This window comes from Lissotriton vulgaris, chromosome 3_1 (genome assembly GCF_964263255.1).
Source record: "Lissotriton vulgaris chromosome 3_1, aLisVul1.2, whole genome shotgun sequence".
Taxonomy (NCBI): domain Eukaryota; kingdom Metazoa; phylum Chordata; class Amphibia; order Caudata; family Salamandridae; genus Lissotriton; species Lissotriton vulgaris.
In genome coordinates, this window is record NC_141689.1 from 1,055,348,799 (window position 1) to 1,055,376,055 (window position 27,257).

The 27,257-nt window shown below is 43.7% G+C and overlaps 1 protein-coding gene across 7 annotated transcripts in view; it reads left to right on the forward strand.

Moving 5' to 3' along the window:
* Positions 1-24,626, forward strand: part of BNC2 (basonuclin zinc finger protein 2) — a 1,178,402-nt gene extending 1,153,776 nt beyond the window's left edge. For all 7 annotated transcript variants that reach the window (XM_086961473.1, XM_086961472.1, XM_086961470.1 and 4 more), the window contains one exon: positions 21,032-24,626. In XM_086961473.1, the coding sequence (XP_086817599.1) occupies positions 21,032-21,674 (643 nt within the window). In that variant the 3' untranslated portion in view covers positions 21,675-24,626. The remainder of the gene's footprint in view (positions 1-21,031) is intronic.
* Positions 24,627-27,257: the final 2,631 nt, after the last annotated feature.

The window sequence follows — 27,257 nt, forward strand, 5'->3', positions numbered from 1 at the left end:
ATGTTCCCATTTAATTTTCCTCATTCACCTATGCCTTTAACAAATTGTCATCAAGAGTCTAGGATATACATGTCCTAGGATAAGAAAGAATGCAAGCAAGCGCACCCCCCCCCCCCGGCCCTATTGGGATTGCTAGAAGGGGGGTCCACAGAGTAGTTGTTTACTGATGGACATGGGATGCTTTCTAGTAATATGGCTTATAACCCGTAGAAGGGGTTTTGCCGTTCCACTATCCATACAAGAATGTGATAATGGTATTAATCATTGCACTACTGTTGAGCGCGAAGTGTGCAAAGTTAGGGGTAGTCCAAATAGACACAACACAATATGGGGCTTTCTCCAAGACAGGACGCAAGACAATATACCTAGTTGGTGCCCAGAAATGTGTAATGACTTTATCATTTAGGCATTTCAATCCGTCACCCAGTTAAATGTGTATCAGAATAGGCAGGCAGAGTCGCCAGATGATCCCTTCAGGTGAAGCAAGACTGTCTGCTTTTCAGTTGGTATTGCTGCTTTTTGGTGTAAATGTTGATCCTTCTACATTGCTGACTGTATCTCACTGTCCTGTGTGGCAATTGTTAATAAATTACATTTTGCCTTATTGTTTCCATAAAATCAATAAAATGGGGGGGGGGGGGGGGGGGGGGAGTAAGAAAGCTCTCGCCACATGACCCAATAGGTTATTCTTACTCGCAGAGCCCGATCATTTTGGCAGAGGATGGTTGCACTGTGAAATGGGACAATATCTTATGACCCGTCTGCATCAAAAACACTCTAAAAAAGAGACTGGGCGAAGATTACATCATATAGTCAAAGACTCTGAATACACGTGCACCTTGTTACCAAATAAATACATACAGGAAACACATCAAGCGGACAAAGACACTGGTTCATTGCCAATGTCTAGGGAATAAGGGAAAAGGCAATACAACTGCTTCAACAACTCGCGTGAAATTCAACTGGCAGTAAATGCCATACCATTGGAGGAAGATCTCGGAGAACTGAGCGAGGGTCGGTATGACTGGCTCATCTTCCAGAAGTGACATCAATCAGTGGGTGGATGTGCCTTCACATGCTAGCTACATTCCAGAAAGAAAATGATGGGATTGGCTAAGTTGACCACATTGGTAACCATGTATTTTTGATGCTCAGGTCACAAGCTGTCTGCAGCACTTTTTTAATCAAATGCAAATAATTTGAAGGATTTGGTGGCACTGCAAGACATCACCCTGCACAGGTATGTAGACGGCGAGCAGATGCACTTGGGTGTAAAATGCAGCCACGACGAAAGGTGTCAAAGTAACAGCCAAAAGATTGAGGCTTGGAGATATTTTCATAACTAAAGCTCAATGAAGGTGTCAACCTCATGGTGTCCACCAAGAACTTAGTAGATGAATATTTGTTGGAGAGGGATACTGTAGGAAATTGTGTTTTTTGATTGAGGGGGCTGAAAACCCATCTCGAGCATTAACGCTAGTCCCTCCCAAGTTGAACTATTAAAGTCACTAAATTAACCTATGCTTAACCCTCTAGAAGCTTGACAAAATAGCAGTCATGTTTATCTTAGAGGCATTTGTAAAGTATTTATGTAGCACTCAAACTGAAATAAAGTGAAAACACAACACAAAAAGAATCCCACACCAATTCAGAAAAATAGAAAAAAATGTAATAAATAATTTGGCACCAGAATGCCAAAAATTAATCAGTAGAACCAGAGTTAGGAATTTAAAAAGTTTTTAGTAAATATGAGTCCTTTACAGATCAATACGCCATCCGTGGACATCTAGATGCGTGAGACCAGGGCAAAGTCAAAAGTTATGGCTTACCGCGGTTCGGATATATGCAGTTGATTGGTTCCAGTCTAGGCTTCACTTAATCTTTAAAGAAAACTGTCTGAGGAGGTAAAGTTCATTGGGGCAAGGCAATCAGTTGTGCCCGAGGAGGAGGCGTATTTGGGTCAGCACTGGAGGAAGTCGTGGTGAAGACTTCTACATTCAGACTTTGTCGCTTTTTTGGAAGTCGAAAATTTCCAGCAGAACAAAGTTGCAAACTATAGCCAACAAGGGTGCACAAGGCCCACTACCTCTTCTGAGGGGAGCAGCTGAACAGGATTTGCCTTTGTGGAGAAGAACCTAGTGGGAGCTATAACGAAGTTAGGCCGACCGGTGAAGCACCTTTGGTGTATTGTGAGCAGGTAGGTCCCATTCTCCTGTCGATTCTCAGGCCACTTTTAGGTGAAAAATATTTGAAGTCCCAAGGGCGCAGGACTGGTGAGGCACCAATTGGAGGGCCGAACTCAGTTCAGGTATGGTCCAGATGCCTTTTCAAGATTGTTGGTGCTTGTTGTATCCCTGTAGCTCAGAACAGGAAGCCAGCCAACTAGCCCTTGGAACCACTCTGGTAGTGTTGGGATAAAGCAGCCAGACAGGCTTCAATCAGTAGCAGAAGGGCCTGAGGTATAAAGCAGGCCTCAAGTAGCAGGGCATTCCTCTTAGATACAACGCAGTCCTTCTGGGGGTCATCAGCTGGTCCAGGAGTGAACTGAAGTGTTGGTCTGAAGGTCCAGTATATATACCTGGTGCCAGCTGTTGAAACCTCTAGACTTCCCCTCACAGCTGGTTCTGGAAATGCCCTTCTTCCCCTGCCCAGTCTCCAAGACGTCTAGGGTGACAGTAGGCTGGTTTCAAGTACTTTGTGAGTGTGCTGGAGGCAGGGTACAACTCTGCCTCTTCCATCCTGCCAACACCTATAGACCACCTTTGTCTCACTGTCTGGGTAGAATACACAGGCTAACTGGCTACTATTCAGTCATGTGACCCAGGACACATGCTGCAGGCACCAAATGGCAAGGACAAGAAAATACTGACTTTCTAAAAGTGGTATTTTCAGAATTGTGACTTAAAATACGACTTCAACATGAAAAAGGATTGTACAATTAATTTGAGAACAATTAGGACATTTCTGAATGCTCCAAATTAAACGTTAGCACCTATTAAATGTATTAGGGTAATCACACGTTATTCTATGGGAGAGGTAGGCCTTGCAGTAATGAAAAACAAATGTAACATTTTTTCACAACTGTTACATACCTCACAGGAACAGATTTGTTTAGAATTCAGACTCAAGAATCAGATCTTGGCCAGACAAGGTGCCTTAGTAAAGTATTACTGGATGATGACGGAGGCAAAAGACAATACCCTAGCCCATTACTGTTGGGTTTAGATAGAAAACCAAGCAAGACTAGCTAATCCAACTACGACAGTCCTGAAGCAATCTTTGTTGGCATTACAACTAGAGGAGGCCTGGTTCACCACAGCAACGTATTCCGGATTTAAAAGCGTGGCGAATAATGCAATTAAGCAGATCTTTCTACTAACAGATAAAATGATCTTCGCAAAAAACATCACGCCTGGGCTGTGATACAGGGCTACCAGAGGCTGAAGCCACAACAGTATCTATTTGATCACTTTTCCAACCATAAAAAGCATCACCTGATGATGCTTCGAATGGGATCATTCCCCTCAAAGGATTTGACCCCAAAATGGAAATGCACATGGCCATCTAAGGAATGCCGCCTCTGCGGTCAAGGGGAGAAGTCATTACTACATCTACTATGTACTTGCCCTTTTTTACTAGAAGCACGAAAATCCATTCTTCGGGAGATTCTTAAAAAGGAACAGATAAGAACATGCAGAGCCGCCGAGTCATCAGGTGTCTCGGCGAGATTGCAATCCCCCTGTCCTGTTGTGCCATAAAATTGTGGAAAATAGCAGCAAAGGAACTGGTTAAAATTGATTCAAGCCAAACATCTATTAAATAATCTGCTGGCCCATAAATATATATTTTTTTAATGTATTGTTATACCTGCTAGCCTTCTAACTATGGTCACGATTTTAAGGCCCTTTTTGTCTCTTTTATGTTTTTAAAATGTTCATTGAAAGTACAGTGTTTTACGATGGTATGGCATCCTTTTATGATTTTATAAATGAATCAATAAAAGAATATTTGACTGACACTGCCAGAACATGTAAAACTCAAAAGTACATATTTCAATTTTTAAATGCATTACCCCCAGCCCAATGTGTGATTTATTTTATTAAAAAGGAATGTTTATGCCTTTTGTAGACTCGGGCACCAGTGGCCCTCCACCTACTGCACGAATATTAGCTACACCACTTCTTACAGGTTGCTGAGATCTACATTCTACCCATTTTCCTCTTCCTTTTTCCTATTTCCATTCCTCCCTCCTCCCATCTACTTCCTCTTTCATTCCTTTCTCCTCGTTATCGCCTTCACTTCTGTTACCTTTCTCACCTGCCCTTATCTTCCTTTGACGCTTGTTCTTCTCCTCTTCCCTATCTACCCCTCATTTATCTTTCTATTCCTCTCTCTCCTATGTCCCTCTCACACCCCACCATTCAGCTTCCTTACATTCCCTCTCCTCAACATCCCTTTAATTTGCTTCCTTGCTATGCAGTGCCCCCTTTCTCTTTCATTTCTCTATCTTGTCCTTGCTTCTCTCTCTCTCTCATCAACTTCCTCCTACTGTTACCCACATCCGAATTTTCATCTCATGCTCCTCTTTCCCCTTTTACTAAACTCTGTTTCCTTTCTTTATCATATTTATTGACTTACCATTGTTTCACTTTCCTTTTCTTGACACATTTCACACTTTCTTGCTTCCTCCTCTTCGTTTGTGTTCTTCATTCCTGCATCTGATGTGTTAATTTTTCTCTTCCCCCTTTTTTCTTGCCAAGATAGCCTGTTTTATCTGTCTCTAATTCAGGGTCGGACTGGCCTATAGGACTATCAGGCAGTGTATGACGGGCTGGTCTGGGAGATCAGTGTGAGGGCTGTTTTTTTCCTTTTGTTTCAGTTGTTCAGTTATTTTATAGTCTGCCTGACCAGTTTTTACTGCTGATTTCCCTGATATTAAAACAGATATTACCTACAACAAGCATGCAGCTAATCCGTGCAGTCTTCCTTACCTTCCAAAACACATATACAATGTGTCTTAGCGAATTCAAAACTGCCCCCAATTTACCAACATGGGCCACTTTTTTAGATTTCCAATTCATTAATGGAGGCCACTTTGATTTTGGTGGAAAGACCTATTTTATGGCCTAGTTCGACCCTACTCTTTTCTCTCCATTTTTGTCCTCTGTTTCTTTATCCCAAGGGCCGGACTGAGAACAGAAACTGGCCCTGGCAAACTGGCAAACTGCTCAGCTGGCCCCCCCTGGGGTCAGGGGGAGTGCAGGTGAGCAGTTTGATATGGCTGGTTTTGGCCAATTTTGTTACCGGGGGCCGACATTGCCGACCCCCGGTAAAAAAAACGGCCCCCCAGGGGCCCAAAACCGGGAAACGCCCGGTGCCCGCTATGGCCAGTCCGGCCCTGTTTATCCCTTCCTCTATCAAAGTCAGGATCGTATTTGCAATCATCACTTTTGGCCTTTCGCCAGATCTCACAGTTTTCCAATAGCCCATTCTGCTCTGTTCCTCCCACACCTCAAACCAAAACACCTGCAGGGAAGAGCAAACACAGTGTAAGGCCCCTGCTGAATCTCTCTTTTAAAAAAAGGCCTGTTAATTAATCTGTCATCAGTGAAAGCTACCTCACGCACCTGGGCTCCAATGCAACTGTACCAGCTGCACCACTGACAGCTATGCTCTTGAAGGTAGTTGGTTTGGAACCCATGACTTTAGAAGCAAGCACTGATGCTTTACAGGTTGTGCCAAGGTAGCACCCCACTCATAGGGCTTCCAATGAACAGTGCAACATAACTGAATTCAGTGCAGCCTGGTACTCTGAGGCCAGCTGTGGGACCATAAGGGAGTGATCATATGAATACTCTCCTGATGGGTGTTTCTTTGCTTACTCAGGAGAAAAATATTAGGATTACTTTGTTCTACTCGACTCATCGAGTCCATCAGCTCTGTGTGCATAGTTAATAAATGTATAGAATAAGAAAAGAGGAGTCTATGAGAGCACTCTACCCACAATCAGGTAAATTAATGAATGCTAGGCCCTGCATCTCCAGTTGGTATATGCCAAGCAAGGTGGCACTCTGGCCTAAATCCACAAAATTAAGATCTGTTTTCATTCTTAGAAAATAGAGAAATATCTCCTTAAATCTTTCTCAGTAGATAGAGAACAAAAAATATCAAAATGACTATATTTGTAATGACCTGTTGTTAGAAATGGGGTCTCTAGTTGGCAGTGGTTTTCACCCTGTCCAAGGAGGGACCCTCACTCTAGTCAGGGTAAGTGAGTTACACAGCTAAGATAACCCCTGCTCACCCCCTTGGTATCTTGGCACAAGCAGTCAGGCTTATCTAAGAGGCAATGTGTAAAACATTTGTACACACACACAGTACCACAGTACAAACACTACAAAAGTAGTCCACACCAGTGTACAAAAATAGCCAATGTTTAACTGAATAAAACAATATAAAAATGACAAAAATCCAACATACACAAGTCAAAATATCCCTTTTAAAATGTTAAGCAAGTTTAGTCCATAGAAATCAATGGATGCATTTGTTTTTAGCACAAAGTACCATTAGACACGTCAAAATCAATCACGGCGCAGGAGAGGTGAGGCACTGCAAAAGCAGAACATTGCGTTGGTTCCTTACTACACAGGGAAGGTGATATGCAGGTTTCTTACTGCCAGGGGAGGCGACGTGTTGGTTCCTTACTGGAAAGGGAGGTGTTGCATCGGTTTCCGGACACACTGCCTCAGTTCCTTACTGCGGTGTCAATTAAGTATTGGGGTTGAGGGATGATGCATCACAAATCCAGATGCGCTGTGGCATTGTGGCAGTGATGAAGCAGGTGCTGCGTCAATTTTCCAGCTGCGAAGCTGGCACTACGTTGATCCTGCAGCCGCAAGCAGGTGCTGTGTCAGAATTGGAGTGGCTGCTACAGATGGACTTTACACAGTGCGGGACTCTTGCTCTGTCAATTTTTCTGACGCACTATGACGGTGAACTGGGGCCTGCAGTGAAACCTGTGGTTGATGCTTCGATGGGAAACCACGCTTCAGGGCAGGCAGCGGCAATGCGTCGACCTTTTCCAGCGGTGCTTCTAGAAAGCAGGCGCTGGGAGTCGATGTGTTGATTTTCTCCTTAAGATCACTAGATTTTACTTCCAAGGGCCCAGGAACTGAATGTGGACCACTTTGCAAGTCAGAACTCTCAGTAGAAGAGCCCAAGAACTGGTAGGTGAAGTCTTTGATGGCCCTGAGACTTCTTAACGGCAGGCAAGCACACACTCGCCCTTAGAGAACCTTGGAAGCAGGATGTAGAAAGCAAAGTCTAGTCCTTTCACTTCAGGGCAGAAGCAGCATGCAGCAGGCCTGCTCAACAAAGCAACAGTCAGAGTGGCAGTCCGTCCTACAGCATCCAGCTCTTCTTCCTGGCAGAATATCCTCAGTCCAGAAGTGTGCTGATTAAGGGGTGCCCGAGATCCAATACATATAACCCTTTCTTCCTTTGAAGTAGACAAACTTAAAAGGACAGTCTTTGTAGTGCACAAGACCCTGCCTTTCCCTGGCCTGGCTCCAGCCACACACTAGAGGGGGTTGAGATAGATTAGCGTGAGGACAAACACAGCCCTATTCAGGTGTCCGTGACAACTCTTCCCACCACTCTAGTTCAGGAAGGCCCATCAGCATGGTGATGGTCCATCAGGATATGCAATACACACCACCGCTCCCTTTGTGTGACTGTCTAGAGTGAATGCACTAGAGCCCAACTTTCAGCCAACCCAGACGTGTATTCTACAGACAGGCAGAGGAACAGAATTGGTAAGCAAGAAAATGCACTTTCTAAAAGTGACATTTTCAAACATGCATTTTAAAAACCATCTTCACCGAAAGATGTGTTTTTAAATTGCGATTTCAGAGACCCCAAACTCCAAATCTCCACCTGCTCCCAAATGGGAAATTACACTTAAAAGATATTTCAAGGCAATCCCCATGTTACCCTGTGGGAGAGATAGTCCTTGCAATAGTGAAAAACGAAATGAGCAGTATTTCACTGTTAGGATATGTAAAACACACCAGTACTTGTCCTACCTTTCAAATACACTGCACCCTGCCCATGGGGCTGCCTTTGGCCTACCTTAGGGGTGACTTACATGTAGTAAAATTTAAGTTTTAGCCTGGAAAGTGGGTCCCCTTGCCAGGTCGAAATAGCAGTTTAACACTGCATTCACAGACACTGCAGTGGCAGGTCTGAGCCATTTTTGCAGTGCTACTCATATGGGAGGCACAATCAGTGCTGCAGGCCCACTAGTAGCACTTGATTTACATCCCCTGGACACATTTGGCCCACTGTACTAGGGACTTACTAGTAAATCATATATGTCAATCATGCATAAACCAATCACCAATACCATTCAGAAAGGGAGCACTTACAGTTTAGCACTGGTAAAATGGCCAGTCTTAAAGCCAACAAGACAGGTCAGAAGAAAATAGGAGGAAGAAAACAAAAAGTTTGGGGATAAGCATGCAAATGGCCTAGGTACAACACCTGTACTACCTCGTTTTGTTGTAGCCATACGTTTTAGACTGGATAATTAGCATGTTTATAATTATCATTGAAAACATGGTTTTACAGTTATCAAGCTGCCTCCATATTGATGAAAGGGTGTCTGGTGCATACAAAGACCTTTAACACTTTGAGTGCTCATGATGTTCCATTGAGTGGGTGGAGTCATGACGAGCTCAGCTTGTAATGAGCACAGCGCCACCATGCTGCATGACGAGCTGAGCTCATCACAAGCACTGGGGTGCCACGCGCGGACCCCTGACCACCCCCCCCCCGCATCGCGAGGGGAATTAGCCCCGCGGTGAAGGGGTTAACCCCTTAAGCGCTGCCGTCAGCCAACAGTCGTCGCGAGCACTACCTTGCCAGTGCTGCGCACAACCGTTGGCCGACGGGCCAGCGCTCGTTATTCGAACGTTCAGCACTGGGTGCTGAACGTTCGACGCAGCTAAGAGGTTAAAAATGCTGTAACTGTTAGACAGTAAATAGAGAATTTGATGGCATGCAATATGGCATTCATTAAGCCATGTGTCCCCAGTCTCTGGAAAGAAATGTGTTTTGTTTTAGATATATATAGTGTGACTAGAAGACCTCCATTCCAATCCGAGTTTCTCCACGCTGGGCCAATCACTTTTGACCTTCCTGTGCATGAACCTCTCTAAGCTCAGGTCTACGTCAAAGTTTGCATTTTGATTTGCTGTGTATGGACATTTTCGTTATCTTAAGTCACTAGTGCAAATTTCAACTGAACTTTTCACTCCAAGTCATAATTTTCACATCACAGGACTCCGTGGTGCGTCAGCAAGGCTGTTCTGGAATTAAGACTCTGTCGCTACCCCTGGACTCTTTGCAGCCACCGAACTTCCATCTTCAGCAGCATGTTTATTGTCACCAAATATTTGAGGCACTTTTTTAAACCCCAAGTTTTCTCAGATCTTTTTTTCTGTTCCTTGAGACCTTCACCTGACTCCTCACTTAGAAGCGCAAAAAAAAGGGGTTACGAGAGATTAGGAAATGCCCGGAGACGGGAATCAATTCCTTCTGCGCCGAGGTGGCATAATGGAAATCGACTCGCATGAATGAACTCGCGCAGCCAAGTTATGAACAGCCGAGCTAATGCACTGCCATGAGTTCATCTTTATTATTGTATTACACTCGAATCAATTGAGAAAGCAGCTTTTTCTAAAGGCAGGAATGGCCCTTAATTGAATAAAAGTCACTGTAATCGCATCAGGAGGGCCGGCGGGAGCGCTGACAGCGGAAAGGGGACCGTGCTTAGCAGAGTGCCAGGGCTCGTCCGCACATTTCTGCGCATCGTTCGGCTGACAGGAATTGAAGACGGGTACAGCGTCTAATTAGATTACAGATTTCTACCGCTGTGAGTGAGAACAGACTACAGGAGACGTCTCTTCCGATCCCAGCATCCGCGGGAAGGGTGTTGTTCGCGAGCCGTCTTCGGCAAGGCACGTGTCCATCTGGGGATCCGCGCGTCCTCCGCGCCGGTGCTAATTTATTCGCGCCGTCCCATTCAGTGAGAGTCAAAGATACTTCGCGGGCCTCCTCTTCGGCTCCCCTTTGCCCCTGGCTGCTGTTTCTCGGTGGTTGGCCCGGAAGCGCTAGCTGCAGATGTGCGAGAAACAACAGGCAGTCCGGCCCAGCTCAGCTCCACGCCACAGCCGCTTGCTTTCATCGTAGCAAGACCTTAGGAGAAAGTGTATTTTTTTTCTTGAACTCAAGCAAAGTGCCAAACTTTGTACTTCTGAATCACCTGCTTTTCTGGACTGCAGCAGTGTTTGACCCAGTGTTTGTCTCACTGCTTTCAATGCAATATCGTTTTCTGTTCCTGCTGGAGCGGGTCTTTTGCTACATATACATATTTGGTTGGCAGCATTTGTCAAGGGCATTTATGGGGCACTTTACACCTCCACTTGTGGAAATATCAGGTGCATTTCAGAAAGAAAAAGTGCAGGCACTAAATTCAGTGCTTAATTTGTAAAATAAGTGTCGGGGGCCAAAGTTGTGCTCCAGAGCTGCAGAATTTGGGTGGTGAATATCAAGGCTGCAAAGTCTTGATTCCACCTGATGCCGCTCTAATTTATCACCCAATACTACTTAATAATAATACTTGCATGTTCTGTTTTATTCTGGCTTTCTTTCTTTGTCAACGTTTTTCTATCTTTCTTTCTCCCTTTTGTGTTTTTTTCTCTCATGCTCAAGGTGAAAGTCCAATGAGGAAAAATAAGTACTGGTTCCAAAAAATGAGTGTTGGTGGCCCCACCTGCAACCACTTTCTCAATATATGCCCTGGGAATTGTTCCCTGTGGTCTAACTCCTGCAGGGACACTGGTGTATGCTGGGCTGCCAGTCTCGTATGCTGTTGATTCTATAGTGCTTGCGAGTGAGCCCAAAGCAGGCTATATCACTCTCAAATAGACATTTAGAAAGGCCAAAGTCTACAGCTCAAGACAATTCTGCAGACATGAGGCATGAGGAATAACCACTTGCTCTTTAAAAAATTCCTGAAAATGATTGTTTGATGATGTTCTCAACCGAACATTTCCATAGATGTTGACTAAAATCTGACCATCACAGATGACCTGCCCATAAACAAGGTGAACAGAACACAGAAAACACAGAAAATGAGAAGGTGTCGACTATTTGGTCCTGATAGACCCCATCGGTAGTTGGGAGAGAACCACAAAAGACCTTAAAGAAGGCTGGACAGAGGGCACACCTTTCTTCTGGACCGGTCTCCAACCACCCAGCAATTGTGGCTTACACCAAGTCATTTTCCCTCTTCTAATCCCCATTCCACTCCTATCCCAGCCGACACCCAGATGGCAAGGAAGAGAAGGGTGGATTGTGACCGCACTTCCAAGTATTGCTATTGATTATATTTTAATTAAGTATTAATGAGGTTATATTTATGTGTAGTCCAACAAGCTAAAGTAACCATAAAACAATATGCCAATATTTTTTCATACGCAATCAATAAAACAAATCACAGGTGCATAAATAGCAATTTTCGAGCTGTAAGAATAAGGGTTTGCCAGTGTTGAGATTTAAATATAAAGCTGCCGAATAAAATACTAAAGTGAACGGTAGCAACTCTCAGAAATTCGGTTTGCCTTGGACAGCCTAAACTCCTGTGTGTGCCGGCCTGCATCAACTGCTCAGTTCCTGCCATGAAATATTCGTCACATCGCTTTGGAATTGGGGCATGTTGGAGATTTTGGGACTTGATGGCTGAGACTGGGTTGCAGTAGACAACCTTCCTATGTATACCAGGGGCATACAGAAACTGACAAATATTACAGTTTTTTGATTGAGAGGCATCCATTTTCGTAGTAAAAGGCATATTTTCTGAGAATTTCTTTGCCCAAAGAGCATCAACTGGGAGGTTCTTTTTGTTTTTCCAGTTATTTATGCCTAATGGGAGTTGGCTCCTCACTCTCATTTAATTTCTTGAGAGATTAATGGAACATACGTTCAGATTAGCGTATCTTATCACAGAAAGCGGTGGTACGAGCAGGCCTTCTTAGCAACCTTGCCTTACAATGGTGCTTTATGGGGAGTCTGCCAAGCTACAGTTTACTCATGCACCACCTGGGAGTCCACATCCTTCACTATGGGCTTCCCAGCCTGAGCCAGAGAGGCACCTGCTTTTGGTTCACTTTTTGCTACACGTACACAACTGTGCTTCAGCGCGCATTTTCACCAAGTAACAACTTGCCACCCTTTCCCCCAACCATGGGTTAAATCATAACGTGTAGACGTATTGTGCCATTTTTTTGTTTACTACCATAAAGAAAAGATAAGCGCTCTCCTGAAAACTCGGATGAATTCAATGAACTGAATAAAATGGCCAGAGGGCTAAACATATGTTAAGATTCTGAAAGAGGGGAATGCGCATAACCATGAGAAAATGAAATCTGACTGGAGACATCTTTTGTGATGTGTAAGTATGTTATGTGTTGAAAGCAATATAATAAAGGTGGTGCAAGGAGAGGTAACGATTTCAAACAATAAGTGAGGCGCTGGATGGCAGAACTGAGAGCTATAACATTTTACTACAAGTGCCTTCACCCCTGCGAGCGGTCGCTGACTGGCCGTTGTAAGGCGTGAAGGAGAGAAAGGGTTCACTTCCTGAAGGGTGACAGTCAGACCACACTGTAATAATTTGTCTACAAATGGTGCCCATTGCTTAACAGGGCATTATTTTATGTGTTGGGATCCCCCTGACAATCATCAGACAACATCAGCTGCAGTCACTCTTTGAAGAAAGACTGTGCCCACAGAGCATCACGACTAGAAGCCTGGCGAAAAAAAATAACTGCACTGGGGATAAACAAGAGCAGGGAAGCACAACCAAGCGTTTACGCCAACAAAAGGGTGATACCTTAGAAATCCGTGACTTCATCAAGGATCCCATCTGCACACGCCTGCCCAGTCCACAGGTTGAAGATTCCCAGCACTGATCGACAGTCACAGCGGCTCCCCGTAGGCTTCAGGGTGTTGGATTTGACGCTTCTTATTATAAAAAGAGAAAGTCCCAGTCAAGAGATCACCACACTGTGGAGAAGCGTAGCTCAATGGTTAGAGCGGCAGACCATGATGCAGAGGTCTGGCCCGGGACCAGGGTTCAATTCCCGCCTCGGCGGCTCTTGAACTCAATCTCCCCGGACCTGATAATTCTCGCCTCAGTGCCTAGTCTAATCATGGGTCCCACTCTGTGACTCTGGGCAATAGCTTGCCTAATCTCCACAACGGCCCCAGCAGCGCTTGGATGCCTGGCTTCACCTTGGGGGTGCCCAGGAGTGGACATCTCACAGGAAAGCCAGGAAGGGTTCCACAGCGGTATGAATACAGCGCTACGAGACCTCTGGGTAGAAGGTGCTATATAAATACAAACACATTTACATTTACACACATAGCTTTCCGCAATCTGTAGTCGACTCAACTACAGATCCTCCCTGTTCTCCCCAACTCAGTGCCTTGAGACCCTCACGAGTGATTTGTTGCACTTTGTAAGAAATCTGATTGATTGATTTTAGCAGCCCTACAAAATGGAATCACCTGTGTACGCCATAACATGGATGGCTTTGCATCAAAGGGCCACCGCCTAGAATATAGAACCTGCATATCATCTTGCGATTTCCAGCGCTGAAAGAAGTGGAGTGAATTATTCCTTGTCAATACACTAGCAAGGAGTATGCCACCTTCCACGCCTCTAAATACAGCTTCATGAGTGATTGATCAGCAGCATCTTTAAGGACATATTTGAAAAGAGGCTTAATCAAAGGAGCAATTTAACAGGGTCCTTCACCTTTAAAGAAAAGTCGTTCCTTCTCAAATCTGACTTAACTTTGTAGTATGTAAGTTACCATCACCCGTCGAACTGCCGGATTCATCCTCAATATGGGAATGCCTGACCTCAATACTGACTGACCGTATTGGTACTCTGCTCACAGATTTTCATGATCAATAGAGAATACCCCTTTGGACACAATTAGTTTACCTTGGTTGCCTTGTAAAATGACATTAAAGAGAGCCATGGAGCCGCAATATCATATATGTTGGGGTGGCTTACACTCCATGCTGGGATGAAATACCAACCAAAAGCCAAACTATTACTCAGGATCTACTTTTCTAATTACTTGGAACCCAGAACGTTAATGCTGTCGTGGCCACCCGTCATGCAGGAATCTTGCCACATGCCCAAAACCTTGAACCTTGACTCAGTTCATCAAGTCCCTCTTATCCAGTTAATACATGCCTGGTTCCAAACACCATGCTTTTTCCCGGTTTCCTGAAGGTCCACAAAAAATCAAATGTCAAGCTACTGCAGAACCATCATTCACCCAATTCTGATGGCAGCTGCCTGACATAACTATACCTATTTAAAAGAAGGAATGAAGTAAGCTGAGTGCTCACTTCATGCACAGCTTCTCATAAACAATAAGCCAGCAAAACATACAGAGAACACAGGAGCGTTGACAGACTCCCTGATGGTGCACATAACACACCACCCCCAGATTGCGCATCCAGAATATTATACGCTTGTTTGTCATCTGAAACCCTAGTTTGAGATTTCCACCGCAATATGCAACAGTTTGAGGAACTGATTCCACTATAGTTCCCCCCTGCCATATGAAAGTCCTACAACAGCATAAAGCTCCTGACGATACAGTCACTCGGGTAAATCGTGTGATTTGTGTACCTGTGCCCTAGCTGAGGTACTGAGGACAAACATTGTGTGCTTATATAGTATGCAACATGCAGCTGCTTTTGACTTTGACACTCTACTCCATATTTGGAGTCAATGATGGCCCTTGGTCTTTCAGTCTTTGCTTGCTCTTGTAGTCTGAACTTTTATGGTCAAAGCAGCATGAATCTGCTTTGTTGATGTGGTTGAACTCTAATTTTGGTCTTTGCCTTTCGTGCTGGGCCTTTTAATCTGCACTCACACTTCTACTTGACGTTTGATAGTGAATGTGAGTAACCACACTTATAAGCCAAAGGCACGTAGTTAATTTTGAAACATAAATTGCTTACAAACGTTCATGAAGGTTTAAGATCATTTATTTCCATGAAATCAAAGAGACCCCCCACTTTCTGCTCTGCTCCTGCAAAGAAAATAATTTCGAGACCTCATGCTGATTCTAATTACCAATTGTTGATAATTCTACATTGAAATTTAGTCTTATTTTGCTTCCCAATCAACATGTGGGCTGCAATATTTCTAGTTAATGTTAGGATTCCGCTATAGCATTGCTGCCTTCCATGGCAATGGATAGACAGGATGCACTCACATAGATTACCCTGGGTTGTTTTATTGCTACTAGTCATGGTATCCGTGCTGACTGAACTAGAGGTATGACAGAAGCATGAGGGGGCAGTGGAGTCCAGTGCAAAACGAACAAAGTTGTTTTTTGTTACAACTCAATCTGCCACCGCCTGTGCAGAACAAACGCTCAACACTCCTCTATGCCATACTCCTGAATAATTGTTTACCAATGGTGAATGCTTTTAGTTGCAAGACTCTATCAATGACTCCTGACTCTGTCTGTGCTTACAGTTTAGTCTTGATTGAAATGTATTTCTTGCCCAAGGGACTCCTATGGCACTTCACCATGGCATTCCCCTTATCCCTTTCACCAATGCCTCCCCATGTTGATGTTCATCTTAACCCTGTACTCTGTTCTAGCCAGCCCCTCATTCTTCCTGAGATCCAGATGCTACAGAGTAGGTGAACTTATCATAACCACTTTTTGCTTTCAAGCATTAACCATCACCTTATGCTGTTGGTCCTGCAACTCATTGTCTCCCTCACAGACAAAACACCAACTATCCGTATCAAGTTCAATGCGTGCATGACTCAAATCGCCCATTGCATGAAGACCAACTGTCTTAAGCTGGACACGGACAAGACTGAAATTGTGATCTTCGGGAAAAGAACATCACTACAGGACTGCACCTAGTGGCCAACAGAGCTAAGACCGCCACCTACCACCACCACCAAGAACCTTGGGCTCATCATCAAGATAAAACTCAACATGACCGCCCAAGTCAATGTTGTTTCTGCCTCGTGCTTCTGTACCTTGATGATGCTGAGGATGATTTCCAAATGGCTCTAAATCACCACCCAGAAAACCATCATATGTGTTGGTCACAAGCAAGCTGGATTATTGGAACACCCTCTATGCCGGAATCAACAAAGGCTCACTAGAAGCCTGCAGACCATTCAAAACTTGGTGGCCAGGATCACTCTCAACCTCTCAAACCGCACTCACATCACATCACATCACACCACACCTGGAGGAGCTGTACTGAAGCCTCATTCACAAATGAGCAAAATCCAAACTCCTCACCCACACTTTCATGGCACTACGTAACACTGGCCCAGCATACCTCAATAACCGCACTGGCATTCACAAACCTTCCAGATACCTCCACTCATCCACACTCCTACTTGCACAAATCCCACACATATGGAAAACCAGATCTGGCAGTCAAGCCTTCTCCTACTTTGCTCCTAAGACATGGAATGACCCTCCTCTGAACATAAGAGCCTCCTCTCCACTCCATGAATTACGCAAGAAGCTGAAGACCTGGCTTTTCGAGTAGTACCACTAGGCTCTAGGTGTGACTAGACTCACACCTGCTCATCACCAAGACACCCTCCCGAGTGATAGTGAACAACTCTCCATAACATAACATGATCACTGCCTTCTGCTTTTGCAAACCGTCACTTCTCAATTGTTGTGACTTGCATGCTCTAAGTGTCTTGTTGCCCTTGTTTATTCAATCTTCCCTCTGTCTTCATTCTATTCAATCTGTATTGAAATCAATGATAGGAGTAAATGTCCATGCACACTTTTTTCAATTAGTTGAAGATAGATCTCAGCCTCTTTATCCGTGGGTTAATCATTAGTTCATTCAGGACAAGAGAAACAAGGAATCAATGAAAGCCCTTAAAATGTTTTTGATATTGTTTTCTCCCCCTTGTTTGCTATCTAACCATATGCCTGCAGTCATTCATTAATAAGGCCTTACTTTTCACGAAACCCATCACCATTTCCAGAGTCAATTTAGGATTTCTAATTTCTTCCATGTATCATTATTGGTTAGTTACTTCACCTAGCCCATCCCATGTCTCACTTTCTTAAATAGTAGATAACCCCAAGTTACCTATCTGTGCCCCTGTCACTCACCAACTCTACACAATTGAATTCAACCTTCATCGCATTTTTTTGGGAAAGAGTGCTACTAGGTCCCACATTTTCCAGTATTACAGAAACCTATGTGCCTATCGGTAGCTTTACATGGTATCCATCTTTATTTTTGCTCCATTTTTACTTTTCTCTTAGAATGCCTTAGACCTTGCCTCTCCACCTGAGAGCACCATTGTTTCTTTCGGGCACTTTTAACTGCACGTCAGACACAAACAAAATCATTACTCTAGTGTTTGTTCTAAGGCACTACTTCAATGAGTTGCAATGGAAGTAGCCAATTGAAGGACCAAGGTAATGCTGCTGCACACCAATGAGCCAGCAAGCCAAGGGGGTCCTCTTAACTTCTTTGAATTTTGGTTGTAGAGTACAGGGATGATTCAATGTACTCTTCTTACAAGAGGTTATGTGGCAATAGGGCCTGCCTGGGCAAGGTAGATCTAACCGATGGGATCTGGTGAGCTTTAGGTAGCAGCAGGAGGCAAAGTGATTTCTCCCATTGACCTTTCAAAGGATTTAAAGTGAGCTGTAAGTAACTAATGTGGTTAATGTCCATTGATGTAATAACTGGACAAAACCAAGATTTGACCATGGTCGTCCATACCTGACCAGAAATACACTATGTGTAAAATCATGATTTGTATGTGAGCATTAGAACAGAGAATAGATTGCCATGAGGTACGCGGAAGCCACAATTGACACCTGTCCTTGAATAGCCCCTCTTTTTTTCCACTCTTGCCCCTTCAGGCCAATGTATGCCTCCTGGCTGTACAACTTACATTGTGTGTTAAAGCTGCTGTCCACATAACTATCCCCTGAGGTTGTTAAAATTTCATTCCTGCATGCTGAGAAACTAAGAACGTGTTGAATATATTAGTTGTCCCTTTCTCTCTGTGATTATTTAAAGTATCTACTTCGGATTAACTTTTTGTATGTTTTTTAAGACAAAGTTAAGATATTTTATTTTTATGGATTTGTATTTACTGACAAATTTGCTCCATGAGACCTAAAAGGCAAGGGGTTAACATCCCATCACTTTAATGGAAGAAGACTCAAATCTATGGTGTAGTGCTAATCCTAACAATTAAGAGTATTAGTGTAGTTGAGCTAAACAGTGCTTTGCATACCTGCCGCACATTTCTCTTTATCACACTCCACCTTGTTTTGGCTTTCTGTCCAGATGTGAATGCTGCCAAATGGTATGTGTTCTGGGGGTGTTTATCCTTGCATGTAGTCCAAAACCAGTAAATCCATTTCATGAGATTGAGTTGGTGCCCACATGGGGACGGGTTAGTTTCCCTTCCTCGCAGCAAGCAAGGATGCAGGAATGATCCTTCGCCCCCACCCCCATGACCTTCGCTAAGAAAAAAGATGCACTTTGAAAATGTAATAACAAATTGCAGCTTGCTTCTGCCAAAGAACACTAAAATCATTTTCACAAAGAGCACATTTCTTTAAAAAGTGTTAGAGCTGACCCATCCTGGTTGTTAAATCAGCCATCTCCACATGCGACCACATTGTTAGTCCTATAAATTCAGGCACATGTGTACTTGCCTTGCACCATGAAGACAGGCAGTGCTTCTAGAGCATTCACTTCCCCAAAAATATTGGTGTTTGCACTTGATCATCATTATGAGGAACAAATCTTTTATGTATCTATTTAGTTAAATAAAATCCGTGACTCTCCGTATAGAATCCAAAAAACAACATGGGTTTTTTCCCCTAGTGAAACTTGTCACTCTTTGTTTGGTGCAAGCAAAAAAAAACGGATTGTTTCCAAAAATTTTGTGTTTGACATTTTGAAAACTTGAACAGGTCATTTGAAGCTGCCCATGCTGCGCTTAGGACAAAAATAGAGGGGACTGCAACATTTTATTGCTTCCTTATTTTGTGTGTTAAAATAATTTTCATACACCTTGTCTTGCTAAAATGTCTGTTACAATAACGGTTTCTCTACAACTTCGTATTTTAACTACAACCTCTTTTTAATATACATTTCGATATCCCCAAAACATATTTTTATTTAATGCAGTTTTATTATATCTGCATAAAAAAAAATACATATAAGTATCGGTTATAGCCAACCACCTTGCTGAATAAACTTAAGTATAGGGGAATCCACCTTTGCCTCTCACAATTGTGTGCCTTTCCTTCGCCCATGTCCAACACCTAGTCTTTTACATAAATAAAATATACGAGCACACACTTTAAACCTAAAAAACATTGTAGAGCTTATTATTCTGTTTTGAATAGCTTTTTCTCTTCACCTTTTCAACTATAAAGAAATGGTATCACATTTTTGACAAAATGCCTCCGAATATTTTCAAACTTTAATTTACTTATAAATGCACGTAATTGACGAAAATGTGTTGGTCAAGTAGAAAAGTATTTATTTGCAGGAGTTTGTTTATTTTATCATAGAATGAATTGGTCACGTTTGCATAAGAAGTTAATAGAGATTGAGGTTTCTGTAAAAATGTTTTTTTTAAATAAATTCTAACATAACATCTTAAATTATTTCATTAAATTCTACCTGGTTTTCCTGGACAAACCAACACTCTCTATGTTTTCAGAGCAGGTATTGCCAAAGAAGGGCCATTTAGGGCTACCATATCTCTGCAGAGCATAATCATGTCTAGCTGTGTGGGAAGCTATCTGGGGGGGTCCAAATGGTTCTGAATGCCACTCTCACGGAGGAATGGCCAGCTAGCTGCAAGAATGGCCCTTTTATATAAGCCACTATCCGCAATGAAAGAGATTATTCTAGGCTGTGATATTTTGACCCTCTTTGCCCCCTTCAGGGAACATCTGAATATATTCAGAGTTCTGCTTTGTCACGAGAAATAACACCTATCACTTCTATTGGCGCCATGCGGTTTACACCACCACCTCCCTGTTCAGGGATGCTTCGGAAAACCCTCCTGGCTGAAACAACCCAAATTTTAGGGATGAACATGCACATTCAAAACTGTACATCCCCACAGGGAATGAAGATGGAAAGGCAGAGAATAAAGGAGAGAGGGAAGAGACGAACATTTGCAAATGCTGCTGGAGAGAAAGCAGTAGAAGGATTGAGGGAATGTCATAGACCAGTAGATGGGAGCAAATTGTACAGTATAAACTGAAATATGGGCCCATGCTTCTTTCCCCCACCCACTTAGGAAACTCTTCCATCCCCATTTTTAAACCTAAAGGAAGGACTTCCGCATGATAAACAATGGTGAATTTTTGACAAGACCTCTCTCATTGACATACTTTTTAAAGAACTAATTTGAAATGTCTAATGAAAGACTTTTTTGCGGGTCCATGAAATGTAAAAAACACAAAGATGCTCACATTTAAACAATAAATAAACAGTTAAAAACAGAGTACGGAAAGGTGGATCCCTTTTATCTTTACATTCTCATTTCTAGAATTTTCCACCCGCCTTCGTCCAGTTCTTACAACACAGGACTTGTGCAGTGTTTTAGATTCAAAATCCCCCTCCTAGTTAAAACTGATAGCTTGATCAAACATTCAAAACCATAGATTTACGGAAGGGATTTGGGCTTACCATGTGTAATTATGTAGAATTGTTCAATTAAGTATATGTATTTGCATACAATAGCATTACTAAATCTTTACTCTTAAAATGAGAATTTGCAGATAATATGTAAACGATAATTTGTATATGAAAGTTTACTTGATAATTAAGTTGTTGTTATTTATTGCTCCTCTCTTTTTGTCTCTCTTCTATACCATAGACACAGTGCCAACATCAACCTACACCGCAAGCTCTTGACCAAAGAACTGGATGATATGGGGATCGACACGTCTCAGCCTTCCTTGCGTGATGAATTCCTGATGAAGATCTATGGAGGGCAGCACCACATGGGCTTTGACTTCCGAGATGAGACCTCTTCCCCAGCAGGCACTGAAGATTCCCACATCAATGGCTTCAGCAGGGGCATGGCTGAAGACTATGTGGTCCTTGACTTGAGCACCACCTCCAGCATCCAGTCAAGTAGCAGCATCCACTCGTCAAGAGAATCGGATGCGGGGAGTGATGAGGGCATCCTCCTGGATGACACTGACGAGGCTAGTGATGGGGCAGAGTACTCTAACAAAGCTGACACCGCAGCCATCGACGGGGGTTCTGAAACCCCCGATTCTCACATGTTCAACAGCCTATCAATGGCCAACGGTGGTATAATGTGTAACATGTGCCATAAACTCTACAGCAACAAGGGCACGCTGCGGGTGCATTACAAAACTGTCCACCTTAGGGAAATGCACAAATGCAAAGTCCTTGGGTGCAACATGATGTTTTCTTCTGTACGCAGCCGGAATCGGCACAGCCAGAACCCTAACCTCCATAAAAACATTCCATTCACTTCTGTAGAATAAGCCCAGAATGGACTCAAAGTTGGCTCATGAACTGCCATATATATAAATATACATATCTATATATATGTGTGTGTGTATGAACAAATGTATATTTCTTTTTTTTTTTTTTTACAAAAAAAGACAAAACTCACCAGGTGCTTTTGTATTATTATGTTTTTACCCTAAGGGTGAATTGCCCTTGTGAACCAGAGACGGATCAACACGAACACTTATTCCCTGCTGCTCTTCCCGATTTGCTTTAGTATGATAAAAACTTTGTTGGATCGTCTGGAAAGAGACAATGTGATCTACCCAGAACTTTTGCGTGCAACAAGAAAAAGAAGAAAGGAGGTCTGAAACCCACCCATCTCCTTCCGTTGTCTCAATTTACTTTGAGGGACACCTCCGTGACGCATGGCAGAATCACTTGTAAATATGACGGCCCGTGGCCCACAGTGTAAAAGAGCTGTCTCAACTGTAGTCTTTTTTTCCTCTTGTTTTGCTTTACAGTCACATCCAGCTGTTTGGTATGCGAGAGGGCTAGTTTGCTAACTCGCTCTGTTCATTTATGTTAGTTTTGATGCACATTTGCATAGAAAAAAAAGACAGTCGTTTTTTTTTTTTTAAACTACCTGCTAGATGTAGTAATACAGAGGTGTTGGCATGCATACAGCACCTCAAATGAAGCTTTTATTTGGTCTGATACTATCACATTCATCCAATCATGCACTTTTCCTCCTTCCCAAACTCTAGAAAGGGATGTGTATTGCTCTGTGTATCTTACAAAAGTATTTAAACCTTAACCATGCAACTACAGTAGATGCCACTGAAATACCTGGATTACCTTGGTCCCGCCCTTGAAAAAGAAAAATATAAACGTATTCAAAAGCTGCCAACTTTGCACAGAATTTTCAGATACAGGTCTTAAGGTGATTTGCCAAACTGCATTGTCTACCACCAGAATGCTTAAGAAGGTTGCCACCTGTTGTTTTCCTGGTTTTTTTCAAAGCACTTGTTTAGCCTTGGGACAAGGCCCATTCCAGTGCCTCTGTCAACTACCCCATCATGGTGTTCTTGTCATGGGTTGTCCACCATACCCGTTCTACTGTGCGCAAAATAAGAGAATTTGTCAAATCTCAACAGTGATGTCCTTTGAAAATGAGAGGTTGAAAGAATAGCCACTCCTTAGAAAAGTTTGTTAGTCAGTCCCCAGGTACTACGGACATCTTGTCTAGCCTCCTGCCGACACTACTATGTGTCATATGCGGCCATCTTTTCTAAGGGATGCTTTTCCGCAACACTGATACGATTCTAAGGTAGAATCCGTGCAAGATGACAGAGTAGGCAAAACGTTTGGGAAATAAAAGGATTCATGTTTGTCTTCTGACATGCAATTAATTATTTACCTCTCTCGTGATTTTCAACCTGGAATGGAGTCAAGCTTAAGCAAATTCCCCTTGGAGCTGCCCAGTGTGCGCCAGGGCCTGTGTTTGTGTGGAGCACTGTGCACTTTTCTAGTTCCCTCTGGATAGCGCTGTTATAGGTGGAGCAGTGTGACATAAGACGGAGGTGGTAGCACTTAAGGATATTATTGGCAGGCAAGCTCTGCTCAGCTGCTAATGCAGTGCATCTCTGCACATTTGGAAAAGTAGATAAAAAAAAGAAATCCCCCAAATCACCTTTCTTTAGGTACTAGCTCTAGGCATGGTGGCTGAAACTAACAGGCACGTGACGCTCTGTCCTTCACACACCTTTATTTTTTTTGCTTTTTGTTGTCAGTGTTTACACATGATGCCCGCAGTGGTAACCCAGACTGGTATCCCACAATGCTCTGCATGAATGATTATATGTTCAGCCAAAACTATGGGCAGCGTAAAGGTGGGGTTGAGGGTACTACTACATGCTAAATTCTCTCATCTTTCTTGTGAATATCTCAGCGCACAAACAGTATCACAGGTTGCAGGTACTGTTCTTGTATCACTGGCCTGGAAAACTTGTCCTTTTAATGGGCGGAGAACGCAAGATTCGCTTGTACTGATTTGAGTATTGTGTGACTTTACAGTCACGCCTTTTGTCTGTTCTTCATATGTGCACATGCTTTAGTTACATTTGCCAAGGAAAATAATGAATATGTATTTTTCTCCCCCCTCCCACCATCTCCCCATCTGGGTTCATTAAACTTCGCGCAGTATTACCCCCCCCCCCCCCCCCCCACCCCCCCCCCCCCCCCCCCCTTTAGAAGCTATGCATCACAAGATGGTATGACAGTATTTACGTTTAGGAATGTTTCCAAGAACAATACCATGTTTTCCTGAGCTCTGTGAAAGGCAGGTCAGTGGTATTGAAGATGGGGGGTATGTGGTGGTAGTGGTGGTGGGAGGAGGGGGTCACAATGCGGAAGGGAATGCACTCTCTTTTGGACATCATTTTCCGTTTGTTTTCAGTGAGTTAAAACTAACATTTTTGTAAAATTGCAAGAAGACACCCGATGAACGGTTATGTGCATCTGCCACTAATGTTTACATTGAAAAAGCTGAGGAATTTTTAAATGATGTTTTTTCTAGACCTTTCCCCAAAGTCTTACATGCTTTTCTTTGTTAAATTGAGTTGGATGTATGCTTTGTTTTATACCATACATGTAGTACATGTATATATATATACGTTGACGCTAGAACCAGTTCAATGAATGTGTGCTCTTCTCATTCGCCACCGAGGTGTTAGTTGTTTGTACTGCGCTGTCGTCATAATCATAAACTACCCGAGTTCCAAAAAGGTACAATGTTATTTTCGACAAAAACAAATTCACTATTTAAAAAAATCAAACGAAAAGCACAGTTTTTGACGTATGCACTGTATGGTATAAATAACATGTTTATTAATAATTCATGTTTATTAATAAAAGAAAAAAACACTATTACAAATGCATTGAAAACATGTCCATGGCTTGAGGTACATAATAAATACATGCCATTCTGTGCTGAAATTCCCATTTTTTCTAGTTGAACTTGTCCTCTGTGGTGAAGATAAGTTGGTTTACTGAAAGATTTGTTTATTGCACATATTAGTAATCTGTTCTGTCAATTCATAAAATACTGTTAAATCACACGAAAAACAAAGATTGACAAAACCAATAGGTCTGGCTTATTTCATGTTTTCTGTTGTAATGACTGTGATAGGCATGGCTGCACAAACAGACAACGCAAATAGTGTTACGCACATACTTTCAGCTGGGCGTGAATGGATCAATGTCTGGGTGCTGTGGGTGGGTATATGCATGACAATGGGTGGATGAGGAATCCATATATGTGGGAAGACTGGTGTGGAAGTGTGGATGGATGCTTGAAGGGAAGGATCGAGGGATTTGTGTCTGGGTAGATGATTGCAAGTAGAAGATTTGATTGGCAGATGTGTGCACAGTTATGGGTAGAGTGCTGCTTGGGTGCATGGATAAATGCTTGAGGATGAGTGTGTGGCTAAATAAGGCAATCCCTGCTATGATTGCCACTTCACTTCATCTGATTTAGAGAGTTAGACAAATGGATTTCTTTACAGAGACGTACATTTTAGTGGCATTTTGCACTTTTGATAAGAAAATAGTTTTAAAAAAAGGCAGTAGCCTTAAAGTAGTCATTTAAGGTAACAAGCATTGGAAATGCAATAGGTCTCGCAGCATTAGAGTTAGTGCTTTTAGAATTGTTTATGGTTTTTTTTGTAAATCTTTAGCATTTTTGTTCCCTGTAGCCAATGGTAAAGAATTACAAATAAAAAAAGCCATAAACAATTCTAAAAGCTCTAACTCAAATGCTCCGAGACCTATTGCACTGGGTGAGGGGTTGAGGGTGAGTGAGGGTGAGGGTGTGTGAGGGTGAGTGAGGGTGAGTGAGGTGTTGAGGGTGAGTGAGGCGTTGAGGGTGAGTGAGGCGTTGAGGGTGAGTGAGGGTGAGTGAGGGTGAGGGTGAGTGAGGGTCAGTGTGAGTTAGGGTGAGGGTTTGAGGGTGGCTGAGTGTGAGGGTGAGGTGTTGAGGGTGAGTGAGGATGAGTGAGGATGAGTGAGGGGTTGAGGGTGAGTGAGGGTGAGTGAGGGTGAGTGCGAGTGAGGGTGAGTGAGGCGTTGAGGGTGAGGTGTTGAGGGTGAGTGAGTGAGGGTGAGGTGTAGAGGGTGAGGGATTGAGGGTGAGGGTTTGAGGGTGAGGTGTTGAGGGTGAGGTGTTGAGGGTGAGGGGTTGAGGGTGAGTGATGTTGAGGGTGGTTGAGTGAGGATGAGTGAGAGTGAGTGTGAGTGAGGGGTTGAGGGTGAGGTGTTGAGGGTGAGTGAGTGAGGGTGAGGAGTTGAGGGTGAGTGAGGGTGAGTGAGTGTGAGGTTTTGAGGGTGAGTGAGGATGAGTGAGAGTGAGGGTGAGTGAGGAGTTGAGGGTGAGGCGTTGAGGGTGAGTGAGGGTGAGGGTGAGTGAGGGTGAGTGAGTGTCAGTGAGGGTGAGGTGTTGAGGGTGAGTGAGGATGAGTGAGAGTGATGGTGAGTCAGGGGTTGAGGGTGAGTGAGGGGTTGAGGGTGAGTGAGGAGTTGAGGGTGAGTGATGGTCAGGGTGAGTGAGGGTGAGGGTGGGTGAGGTGTTGAGGGTGAGGTGTTGAGGGTGAGTGAGGGGTTGAGGGTGAGTGAGGGTGGGTGAGGAGTTGAGGGGGAGGCGTTGAGAGTGAGTGAGGGTGATTGAGTGAGGGTGAGGGGTTGAGGGTGAGTGAGGATGAGGGTTAGTGATGGTGAGGTGTTGATGGGGAGTGAGGATGAGGGTGAGTGAGGGTGAGGATGAGTGAGGGTGAGGGGGAGGGGTTGAGGGGGAGTGGTTGAGGGTGAGTGGTTGAGGGTGAGTGGTTGAGGGTGAGTGGTTGAGGGTGAGTGGTTGAGGGTGAGTGGTTGAGGGTGAGGGGGTGAGGGGTTGAGGGTGAGGGGTTGAGGGTGAGATGTTGATGGTGAGTGAGAGTGAGAGTGAGGTGTTGGGTGAGTGGTTGAGGGTGAGTGAGGGTGAGGGTAGGTGAGGTGTTGAGGGTGAGGGTCATTGAGGGTGAGCATGCCTCCAAAGAGCCTAATTCCACAGCTATATTTGCAGCCTTTAGCTTAAGAAATCAATTATAGTCGCTGCCGATCTGGGTCACAGTGCAGAGCTGAGCCAAGGGCGAATGAGACCGTAGCCTTCAGCCATCTGCTCAGCAATATTTCATCCAGCCACGCCGCGTGCCATATTCACTTGTGGCAGCAAATGCAGCATGAAAACTCGCCAGAGCCAGCCCTCCCGCGGTAGAGGTTTTCTGCGTTTCCAGAGAGTAAGAACAAATACATAGCTCTAGAATCGGACAGGGGAAGGTGGGAACATTTGAAAAATCAACGGAAAAGAACAGATTGGAGTTGATTCATCGGATTATGTAATCACTTGCACATGCCAGATGGTAACATGCTGAGCCTGAAAGCAATATGGCATTTAAACGCAGAAGAAGAGAATGCCTCAGCGCTGACACATGGAAGAGGCATAATGACCAGCTACTGAGCCGTCCGCAAATATACACTGATTTGCATCATGGGACCCGAATACTGCTGCTGAAGCATCCCCTTTA